This window comes from Engraulis encrasicolus, chromosome 16 (assembly GCF_034702125.1).
Source record: "Engraulis encrasicolus isolate BLACKSEA-1 chromosome 16, IST_EnEncr_1.0, whole genome shotgun sequence".
In the NCBI taxonomy this organism is placed as follows: domain Eukaryota; kingdom Metazoa; phylum Chordata; class Actinopteri; order Clupeiformes; family Engraulidae; genus Engraulis; species Engraulis encrasicolus.
Genome location: NC_085872.1, coordinates 23,559,988 through 23,572,001, shown reverse-complemented (window position 1 = coordinate 23,572,001; position 12,014 = coordinate 23,559,988). Strand labels below are relative to the sequence as shown.

The window sequence follows — 12,014 nt, the reverse complement described above, 5'->3', positions numbered from 1 at the left end:
CAGCTGTGGAATATAAACAGACTTTTCTATTTACTTTCCACACAACTTTTTTGGTATTTTGAAATGTTAATGAAGGCAAGTAAACATTCAGGTTGTAGCATTTAACTTCGACACCACAGCTGATATTAAGTATGATATTAAGCAGTTAGCTGGAAAAGATGCATCATGATACATTAAAAAAAATGTACTTATGTTAACCCCCTTTCCCCCAACAGCAGTATATCTTACATTTCATACTCCATGTGGATGTTCTATATAAAAAACCTATTGACAAAAACCCAATTTGTAATTTAACTCCAGAAAAGCAGGATGGTGACCTGACTACTTGGGTGAATAGGGAGCGTTTCCCCTACTACACCAAACTGGACTCTTACACTCTATATGCAATGGGAGATTCAGGTAAATCACATCCTTCTAAATTTAAAGCAACTATATTCTGCCAATTCACATAGAACCGTCTACTTTGTATCATTAACAAATAATAGATGTGTAATAAATATACTGTAGATGTAGATTTACCATAGATACACTGTAGATGTAGACATAAATACAGAACAAAATGCATACATTCACCACTTTGTGGCAGGTCATAATCTGTGTATGGCAACTGACGATCACTGTTCACTGTCTCCTGTTTCCCTTCCTTATACTTCCTTACACAGGGAAACTTGTGGCAATGGCAGTTGAGAATGAGAAGAAACCATCTGAGGAAAGCATTCGGTTGGTTGAAACATTAAATATAAAGAACAGCAGAGGTTGTTAGATCTGTTAATTAATCTGTTTTGATCAACACCTCATTTGTGATCGATAGTTTGTTTGTTTTTTCACTTATTTAAGGTTCAAGAGCCTAATTGAGACAGCAGCTTCTGAGTACAAAGATCATTTCGGCAGGTGAGTGAGTGGTGAGGGTGGTCTGCCAAGTCTAAACTAACCTTTCTACTTTCAGTCTGATCACAATACACAGTTCATCATCTCAAGCAGATCATGACTAAACAAAAACAACATTATTTTGAATGTGCATAGATAGATCACACACAGTTCTGTAGTTAAATTGGCTTTTAAACAACATTTAATGTACTGCTTGGGACCTCATATGATTTTGGAAGTGTAGTTTTAAGGTCAAAAGGTCAGACAGTAACACACTTAAAGAACATTTCCATAAAATCACATAAAACTGCTATAGGCCCCTATGTGACTAAAATGCTTCAATTATGTTCTGGTTTTGTTCAAATGCAATTGTGTTTTCTGAAGAGCTTCTTTCTTCCCATTGTCACTACAAACACTTGTGTATTGTGCGGGAGCTCAGAGAAAGGCTGGTACAGTACACCTCACACTGAAGCGTGGAAATGTTTCTTGGCAGTCCAAGGTTATAATGTTGAGTAGTGCTCTGTCTGAGATTTGTATAAATACAGTACCGACAGGCTGGAGTTAGAACAGTGTATCATCCAACCTATTTTTTAAATTAAGTATGCCATTTAAGAAAGTTATGAAAGATTTTACTTCATTGAATGTAGATGACTACCTTTTAATAGCATATTGCTTGCCCCGCAGTAATATATCGTTAGGCCAAAAGCCTAAACTTTCAGGGAAGATACTGCACTTCCCTCTTTCAGGCACTGGCACTCACAGTTTGAACTTTGATGCCAGAACATCATCTGTTATTGGCTTTTATTGATTCTGACAGCTTTCACTATGATACATTGCCCATCACCATAGTTGAGGATATGCTGCACTAGCTGCCCTTTAAACTCGTTGGCGTTGTGATTTAAGTGTGTGTTTAGTACTCTAAAGTCCTTTCTCTAGACAGAGTGGCTGGGCGGTTGCTCTTTGCCTTTGTTGCATTTACATGTGGTTTTAAAACGTGGGTTGGATGAACAAATTGCAAATGTCCACCTGGGGCAGTGGTGTCAGACAGATATCATTCATTTCTTTTTTACATTGCTTCTGTTTCAATAAATATAACTCTTCTCGTGGACATATTCATTTCTAATATGTTCTCAATATTCTAAACAGAGCTTTTATCTAATTTTGTTGGCAGAATGTGTGCAGCGACAATACTCTTTTTGCTTTGGCATGGTTTTATTAATTTGGTTGGAACGGTTGGCATTACGTAATAGGCCAGAACAGCCATCTCATCACAGTCCTAAGCCCTGCCCAATGACTTGCTATGCAGATTCCAACATAAACAAATCGATACAGATATAGTGTTGTGATTGGAGGAGAGATTTCAGGCCCGGGGTACGACTTAATGTGAACCCAATGGTGCAGCGCTGCAAATATCCTCTGCCACTAGGGTTTGTCTTATTTACTAGGCTTAAGTTTGGCCTGTATGACCAAATAATGTTACATCATGTTATAAAATATGTACACACAGTTATATACATGTTTTAAATATGTTCAATATGCTCTTGCGGTAAAACTGCAATTGCTTTCAAATTATAATCAAAAATTATAATCAATATTTTTTTAACCAAATAATTTGTTTTCTGTCTTTGAAGAGATTACCAATTTGGACACATGGAAGAAAACAGTTACCTAAATGGCCTAGTGATGGGGTGAGTAATTGTCAAGCCACTGCATCTTGTGTTTTATCCCCTTACATTCACATCCATCACACGTAGCCCCATAATGCATGTCGTACCTCCTGTGGCATGCTGTAGTAGCCATTGAAAAGTTTACTATAGTACCACACTACTATGACATAACACAGGGCCTTAGGTAATGCACTATGACTTGGTCATCGCCACGCTGGTAACATTTATAACAGTGTGTCTTAACAGATTCAAAGATAAATATCTAATGGGTGGGGTGGCGTCCGCGCCAATGTCTTATCCTGAGCGTATCGCTCGGTGCGTAATTCCAAGAGCAGTATAATGAAAAGGAAGAAAGGAGTCGCACACTGGAGCTAAATACAAAATCAAAAACTGTATTAAACCGGAAAAAAGTAAATAAAACCGACAGACAGGGGACAAACGTTTCGGGTCTAGCCCATCATCAGTGTTCCCAGTTTGAGACCAGTTGTTCCAAACTGGGAACACTGATGATGGGCTAGACCCGAAACGTTTGTCCCCTGTCTGTCAGTTTTATTTACTTTTTTCGGCTTTGTTTAATACAGTTTTTGGATTTTTGCATTCAGCTCCAGTGTGCGACTCCTTTCTTCCTTTTCACACGTGTAGCAGACACATTTTATCTTATCTGACCTTGTCTTACCTTATCTTAGCTTCTCTTATCTTGTCTTACCCAATCTTATCCACTGTTTGCTTTCTCCCAGTGAAGTGAAGGCCCCCTGCATCATTGTGCTGAACCTGTCTAATGATGGATATTTCATGCCTAAGAAGCCACTGAACAGCATGCAGGATCTGCGGTCCTTTCTGGATGGGATCTTGGAGGGCAAGGTTCAGGTATGTGATGATGACACAATATGGTCCTGCTGGAAAGGCTACTGGAAACAGGCCCGTAGCCAGGGGGGGTTTGAGGGGTTCATTCGAACCCCCCCTCCCGTCCCCCACCCCCACTCGAACCCCACAACACTGGGCCAACAATGAAAATTACTGTGAGATAGCAGTAATTTGACACAATTCATGTCCATTTATGTTAGAAATGGGGAGCAACAAACAATTAAGGACAGCAACAGACTCACAGCAAACTCATAATATTTGAAGTGTGCTCGTGTATTGGGGACATTGGAATAGGGAGCCAAATGAAGTCCACTTTCGGGGGTAAAAGATCCCCCCCCCCTGTCACAAGGCTGGCTACGGGCCTGGGAAAGGCTGCCTGTACATGGTCAGGCGGGTCAGTGTGCTGTGCCACTGCTCCCCCAAGCCAAGATACTGATAACAAGGGCACTGGGGATGGGGTCTGGTATTGGATATGAGAATCATAGCTGTTAGCTCTGCTCTGCTCTGCTCTGCTGTTTGATCTCAATCAAAAAGGCCAGGAAACTGTTTTTCAGCCATTTTCACTGTTTTATTGAAAGGCGATATACATTCCTTGTGGATATGCAGGATATATAGTTTACATTGTATATTATCTCATTCATTTATTGTGGCTTTTCTTTGCACAGCAACGTGGAGGGAATGGAGCTGCGCAGCGTGTGAAAAGAATATATATTGATACAAAGAAAACCCTGACGGTAAGATTCCTGATGTTCTCCAGGTTTTAACTGTGGACAGCTAAGCTTCTGTGTAGCCTATATTTTGCACCAGAATGCAAAAGCTGGCCAAAGTGCTGCAATGGCAAAAGCAGGGACATGCAGTGCTGTAAGATGATACTTCTAGATGATACTTCTATTAGTGATCATATTTAATCGCCTGCATGTGCTGATAGCTAGTCTGGTATAGTATTACAAACGAATGCACGACTGAATTAATTTTGATCTCTGTGTTCTTTGTCTGTTTTTTTTGTAGACCATGTTTGAAGCTGCACCGATCTGGACATGCCTAATTATCACTATACCATTTGGAGTGGTTGGCATGTTAATATATGCCACGTGTACGGCAAAGAGAGTGGAGGAGGATGAGGATGAGGAGCCACTGCGGGAGGTGAGGAAGGCCCTCGCACAGAAAGAAAAGAAGAAGGATGCTGCTGCTGCAAAGAAGAAGGACTAGCCAAACGGACTAGCCAAAAGCGCTGAAAGAATTCACCAAATGCAGCTATTATGAACATGACTTTTTACTTTGGTACATTTTTACCTTAACAAAGGCTTGATAACTGATTGGATTATTTAAATCGAAAATCATCTGTAGCTTTTGTTTTTTTATATTCAGAAGGACACAGTGTTATGAAATGTATTCTTTGTGTAGATTTGTTTAATTTAATTTCACCACAACTCTGCAGAATACTACTGTATACAAAACACATTTCACAATCATAATTTCAAATAAGGATCTCCTTAATTTTATATTTGTTATTGCTGTTGGTGACATGCACAGTGTAATGTCACTGCTTCATACTCCTTCAAATAAACTAAACTTTGTGTCTAACAGTGTTGCTGCTTTCTCCTCTAACTTCTGCTTTCTATTCTAACCCTGCAACCAACCTAACTTAACCCGGCATGCTTTTCCAAGAAATTGAACTTGTGCAATAGAGTCGAGGCATTCTCAGTAAACAACATCGCCAAACCAGTTAGTTGTTACCTCTGTAAAGTCCCCCCAACATTGTGTTTGGAATAGAAAAACGTGGTGAAATGACAGACCAGAGACATCTGGGTTACAAGCCAGCTGTCGTGTTTTCCTGTTTATCGCACTCGTGTTTCACAGGAAAGAAGCTGGACATAAAAAATGTCTGCAAAGTAGAGAGTTGAATTGAGACACAGTGGGTTATTTCCAAAACGTTGTCTTACTGATCTGACCTTTTTGTTTAACTTTAAATCTGATTTTATATGCATTGGCTAAGTGAAAAAGAAGAGCTATTTACAGGGACTTCCCAGTTCCCAGTAAATATCCTCGACACGTGTCGTGCCAAAAAGTGAGTGCCTGCCAGAACACGAGTGCCCTCATTGAAACCAATGACATTTTTTGAGAGAAAATTATACAATTTCTTGCAGAATGAAGTACATAATTTATGAACTAAAAATATGCTTATGAAACATTACTCGTCCTGCACTTAATATGAGCTATTTGAATGAAACTGTAACATTTGTTATGACAATTCTTCGATTCTTTCATGGAAATAATACTGAAATTGTAACCAGTTCTTTGTAATACTTCCAGAAGGAATGTAGATGCTTTATTGATAGGCTTTCCATCTTAAATTGTGTCAGATTTATCTGCAAAAATGGGTAAAAACTATCTGGAAAATTGGTCATCGGTTTCCATTGGTTTCAATGAGGGCACTCGTGTTCTGGCAGGCACTCGCTTTTCGGCACGACACCCCCTACAATAACGGAACTCAACCAAAGCGCCACAGGCAAGCAAAATACACATTAACCTAGGACTGGACATTGCGTTATGGAACGGAAGAAGAATGATGTCATTAGCTTGTTAAATATTAAAAGGGGGCATGTGGTGTAAAGTCGTTTGTGGTCTTCATTTCTAACCTCTCCAAGTCCATGCGTTTTCTTCTGATCTGCAGTTTAGTTATGACTAGGAGGAGGGCGGTGGTGTAAAGCAAGCATCTGGGCTTGGGTCGCTAGAGCCCACTTCATCATCTGTATCAAAACGAAGTTTCTCACGACTTTCCTGCCATCGACCAGTTGAACAAGACGATGCGCCTTTTCCAAACAGAGAGAACTTGAAAGTAAGTCATCTAAGAAGTCGGGTCTTCAGTATATTGAAACACTGACAGCTACATCTGAGAGACTGCGTATAAGGGCGTCAATAAAATGATCCATCACAACATAAACAAGAACGAGGATAATACTTTGAACAATCTGGAACTACGCTTGTTGGGACATAGCTGTAACTTGAACTGACTTGGATCTATTCTCTGCAGTCTCATCGAATCCAGTGGGAACTTTTTGTTCAGTTTTGGCACATTACGGTTTGTTATTTTTACGCACATATATTTGCAATTGAAGCATGATTTTAAAACCGCCAACAAGATCACTGGAAGAATGGACAAGTACCAGAGGAATGCGTAAGACGAAAGACCATTCCTGACACCTAAGCCATAGGCTATAAATTGTTGAGGTGCCACCCAGTTGCAGTCACCAAGTTCAAACCGTTCACATGCACCGTAAGTTTAAAGAAACTTGTTGGTGAACGGAAACGTATTCAACCCTGATGACTGACAATTTGCCACTGAGACTCTAGAAAAGAGGGAGGGGAATAATAAACTGGAGGCGGTGGGGAAATCACATCTGGAATTTGGATCATGGCAGCAGAATGCATTTGGCGATGTGTAATACTGCTCTGTGTCTTGGCAGTTGAGCTCGCCTTCTCAGACATTTCCAGTGTCTCAAGCAAACAGTCGTTTTTCAGGAAGGAAATAGCACTTTTATCAGGCAATACCACCATCACCACCACAGAGCCCTGGAAGGTCATGTCCACTAACCTTCATCCCAACCTCTTTTTTGGCCAGGTTGAGATGAGGTCAATGATAAAGAAAATGACAACCACACACAAACATATTTTTAAAGTGATTCAAAAAGCTGTTGAAACCATGCTGTCTAGTCCTGCTTTGTACCTGCCACCAGAAAACCATGAGGAATTTGGCAGCAAATGGAATGAAATCTATGGAAACAACTTGCCCCCGCTTGCACTGTACTGCCTGCTTTGCCCAGACGATTCTGCTGCATCACAATTCTTAGTGAAATTTATGGACAGGATGGCTGAGTACCCAGACTGGATGGTGACCAGTGCACCCACCGATGAGGTCCCCATGGCTCACTCACTCACTGGTTTTGCCACGGCATACGACTTCATTTACACCTACCTGGACACAAAGCGGAGGGTTCACTACCTGAAGAAAATTCGCTCTGCCACTCAGGCCCTCTTTGAACTGTCCAAACACAGGGGATGGGGGAAACAGTTCCTTCAGAACCACCAAACAACTAACATCATGGGTATCCTTATAGGTGCCCTTGTGGTGGGGGAACACGGTGACCCAGAGACTATGATGTGGAAGCAGGTGGTAGTGAACTACATGGAGAAAACCATGTTCCTTCTGAACCACGTTGTGGACGGGTCTTTAGACGAAGGTGTCGCATATGGCAGTTACACAGCAAAATCAATAACACAGTACATTTTCCTTGCACAGCGCCACTTTCAAATTGACAACACGCAAAACAACTGGCTGCGAGCGCACTTTTGGTTTTACTATGCCACACTGTTGCCGGGCTTTCAGAGGACAGTGGGCATTGCAGACTCTAATTACAACTGGTTCTATGGACCAGAGAGCCAGCTGGTGTTCCTGGATGCCTTTGTCCTCCAAAACGGCATGGGAAACTGGCTTGCTCGGCAGGTGAGGAGGCACAGGCCCAAGGATGGGCCCATGATGCAGTCGGCTGCCCAGAGGTGGGCGACTTTGCACACAGAGTTCATCTGGTTCAACGGCGAGCGTGACCCACAGCCTCCACCAGGTTTTGGGGAGGCCGCAATGCACATATTCTCCAACTGGGGGGTTGTGACGTACGGAGCAGGACTGCCTTACAAAGAGGGCAACACGTTTGTCTCCTTTAAATCGGGGAAGCTGGGTGGCAGGGCTGTGTACGAGATTGTCCATGCAAAACCGTACTCCTGGGTGGACGGCTGGACAAATTTCAACCCAGGCCACGAGCACCCCGACCAGAACTCCTTCACTTTCGCCCCCAATGGCCAGGTGTTCATTTCAGAGGCGCTCTACGGGCCCAAGTACAGCTACCTGAACAACGTCCTAGTGTTCTCCCCCTCTCCAACAAGCCAGTGCAATCAGCCGTGGGAAGGCCAGCTGGGAGAGTGTGGGAAATGGCTGTCGTGGGGAGAGAAGGAAGTGGGGAGCTCCGCAGGAGAGTTGGTGGCGTCCGCCTCTCACCAGGATACCCTGTTTGTCAGCGGGGAGGCAGTGTCTGCCTACTCCTCCGCCATGAAGCTGAAAAGTGTCTACCGTGCCTTGGTACTACTCAACTCGCAAACCCTCCTTGTGTTGGACCATGTGGAGAAGCGAAAGGATTCACCTTTGCGTGCCCTCAGTGCCTTCTTTCACAACTTGGACATTGACTTGAAGTACGTGCCCTATAAAGCTTTTGAAATGTTCCACGGGGCTCTGATGGATGTGTGGGATGCACACTATAAAATATTTTGGATGAACAGTGACAGTTTCAGTCCCGTCGCCAGAATACAGGAGGCACAACAGGTTGCCGAGTTTAAGAAACGGTGGACTCAGTTTATCAATGTCACTTTTCCCATGGAAAAGTCAGTCACCAGAATTGCATACCTGATGCATGGGCCTTTTGTTACTGTGTCCAGCTTCAGATTTATTGACAACAGCAAAAATGGTGTCAGGCTATTGATTAAACTGAATGGCACAGAAACCATTGTGTCAGTCATAACAAACTATCAAGACATCAGTGCCAGATTTAAGTATTTGGGATTCAGTGGTTTTGCCAAAATAGAAAACAGCCAGCAAGTAGTATATTTTGGTCAGGGCATTCAAACCGCACTGAAGGACAGTGAATCAGATTCCTTGTCACATTTGGGATTAATCATCACCTTATTTTTTGGATTAATGTTTGTTGCCATGGCATATGTGTGGAGAAAAAGGACATTTAGCATACATTTACACTGGCTCCTGCGTAAAACCTTAATTATTGTTCTTCTGTTTTGGCTGTTTGAGCTTCTTGTTCTGTCAAACGGATGTGCACAAATCATATGCAGCACAAAACAAAGTAGCAGCAGCAAAGTAGACCACAGTGGTTCAGACTCTGCCTCTCTTTCCCCTCAATTTGCAAGCACCCTGCCATCCACCATCATTACATCCCTGCCAGGCTCAGGGGCAGAGATCCTGGAGCAGCTTTTTGCCAACAGCTCCGATTTCGTCTACATCAGAGTCTCCCCGTCCCATTTGGACGTGCCAAAGACTGAGTTTGAGTTCAACGCCATGGTCGACGCCTGTGAATGGACCCAGGAGGATGCCCAGAGAGGGCAATTCAAAGCCATCCAGGGCTGGTTTCACTCGGTGGTGCTCAACGTCAGGCTGCACCTGCAGAACATTCAGAGCCATCTCAGCAGTGACAGGAGCACGGGGAGGAGTCGCCTCGCCAAAAGGACCAAAGGGAAAAAAGTTGGACGGAAGCCACTGGCGCAGCAGAGTAGCAAAAAGAAAGGAAACGCAAGGAACCAGGACTACATCAGGGAACTCTGGCGCCATGTAGCAACATACCAGAACGCCAGGCCCGTGCTGAACCTGGCCAGCGGGGGCTGGTCTCTGAAGATGCCTTTCCTCCAGGAGGTCATCGGTGCCTCGTTCCGCGCAATACACGTGGTACGAGATCCACGCGCATGGATTTACATGATGCTGTCAAGCAGCACACCAAGTCTATACAGCCGAAAGAATGTAAAGAAGCACCTTTCTGCTCTCTCTATGCAAGCAGGCAATGGTGGGGGTGGTGGTGGTGGTGGTGGTGATGGGCAGGTATGTACAAAGTTCTGCCCAGAGTTCCGGGCTGTGACACAGCAGCTCTCGCTGGCAGAGCCGGTGCCAGTGAAGGTCTTGGCACATGTGTGGCTGGCCCACACTCTCGCTACTATCAGGGTCAATCGTGACATGGCCACGGACAGCTTTATGCGAGTGAAATTTGAGGACATAGTGCATTTGCCAGAGGACACAGCTGGGAAGATACACTCGTTTCTTGGAGTGCCTGTCTCCCCCTCGGCCTTAAATCAGCTGATATACAGCACCTCCACCAACCTGTACAGTCTGATGTATGAAGGAGATATTTCACCATCCAGCATTAATGTATGGAAAGAAAATATGGAGTACAATGACATAAAAACTATTGAGGATATGTGTTGGCCTGTAATGCAGAAACTTGGTTATAAGAAATTTGTTAGCTAGTGCTAAGGTGTGTCTCTTTTAGAAGGTGGGTCTCTGCCCTTTGCTTTACTTTCTGCAAACTAGCTTTGGCTAATTTACAGATGCACACACATGCCGATATATTCAGCTTCTCATGTTAGACGGCATTAAGGATGTATGCACTATTCGACATGGATGATATGTTAAATGCAAATCTGTAACTTTAAATCTACTTGCACTGTCTGTTTACAGCTGAAACACATTCACAGTAAAGAATTTGTAAAAGAATTATGAAGACAGCCTTTTTGATTGGATATGATTAGACCCTAATTTCTTAATGACAGTGTGATATTTCACCTTTTTCATTTACGGTACAGTATCAGTATGTGTCACTACTCTGCCATAACGTGTAGGCCTGCTGTAATTTTTACAGTAATTTAAATTAGTTGTAAGGCAATTTGCCCTTTCAATATGGGTTCTTCTTAACAAGGTGAAGTGACACTTTTCTTATGTTGTACCCAATAAGTACACTAATCTTTCTCTGTCTCTCTATCTCTCCGTCTCTGTCTCTGTCTCCCTCTCTCTCTCTCTCTCTCTCTCTATCTCTCTCTCTCTCTCTCTCCCTTTCTCTCTCTCTCTCTCTCTCTCTCTCTCTCTCTCTCTCTCTCTCTCTCTCTCTCTCTCTCTCTCTTTCTCTGTGTGAAGGTACAATAACATCAATCAGTTATCGCAGCAGCCAAGCCAATATTATATTCTAATTAATGTACCCTGGGAACGAGCCAACTTCGTGTTGCACACTGAAGGCTTCTAAGACAGTCTGGCATAGTTGTTATTCAAAAGAAGTTCCATTTGTTTAACAAAGTTATTTAAAGCAGTTCCTATGAAAATGACACCTGGCTTGGAAATATGCTTGTCTCCTCACCTGCACATGGATCTCAGGCTGAATTGAGAAGGCTTTAGCCATGAAAAGACCCCTGTCCTGTTCGTGTTCAGACATTAAGATTCTGGCGCCAGCATTTTGTTGTGTTTTTGTTGGCAGCCTGTCTCAAGTAATCAAGCCAAATACGGAGAAGAACAACACTTTAAATGGACGACCCTAGCAGTGGATGTTGTTCTTTCAAGTATCACTATGATCCCTTCTTTATTTTGAGAAAATATATGTGTATTTTGATCAAAAACATTGCACAGAACAATATAATGCCTTATTTGTCAGCAAAAACATGAAAAAAAAGCTGTGACTTGATAGTGTCTGAACTGTGTCTAATTTTAACATACAGGAGATGGAGAAGGTGTGAAATGACTCTCCCTCCTGTCAGAAGACAAAGGTCAGAACGAAACATACGTGTGCCAGTGAGTCCCCTCCAAGGTGGGATGCTGTAACTATGCCAACCTGTTACTGTTGGAAAGGGTTAAAAAAAGGTGTTAAAACTGTTGTCTGAAGTTCTGGAAAGAGCCCCAAGGTCTTCCACAGTGGCAATCGAAGTGTTCCTTGAAGAACCTTTGGGTTCCTGAGTTCTCTGAGAAAGAAAGCCTCTGGATTCTTCCAAGAACCAATTTGCCACATTTGGGACCCACCACCACGA

The 12,014-nt window shown here is 42.9% G+C and overlaps 2 protein-coding genes across 2 annotated transcripts in view; both read left to right on the top strand.

The window, feature by feature from the left end:
* tmx3a (thioredoxin related transmembrane protein 3a) overlaps window positions 1-4,982 on the top strand; it is a 10,707-nt gene extending 5,725 nt beyond the window's left edge. Inside the window, exons 10-16 of the mRNA XM_063219041.1 lie at window positions 301-399; window positions 663-720; window positions 838-891; window positions 2,499-2,555; window positions 3,272-3,401; window positions 4,064-4,132; window positions 4,407-4,982. Of these exons, the coding sequence (XP_063075111.1) occupies window positions 301-399; window positions 663-720; window positions 838-891; window positions 2,499-2,555; window positions 3,272-3,401; window positions 4,064-4,132; window positions 4,407-4,607 (668 nt within the window). The 3' untranslated portion in view covers window positions 4,608-4,982. The remainder of the gene's footprint in view (window positions 1-300; window positions 400-662; window positions 721-837; window positions 892-2,498; window positions 2,556-3,271; window positions 3,402-4,063; window positions 4,133-4,406) is intronic.
* A 948-nt stretch (window positions 4,983-5,930) lies between these two features.
* On the top strand, window positions 5,931-10,995 carry dsela (dermatan sulfate epimerase like a). Its single transcript, XM_063219036.1, has one exon. The coding sequence runs from the start codon at window positions 6,814-6,816 to the stop codon at window positions 10,471-10,473; it is 3,660 nt and encodes a 1,219-aa protein (XP_063075106.1). The 5' UTR covers window positions 5,931-6,813; the 3' UTR covers window positions 10,474-10,995.
* The last annotated feature ends 1,019 nt before the right edge of the window (window positions 10,996-12,014 follow it).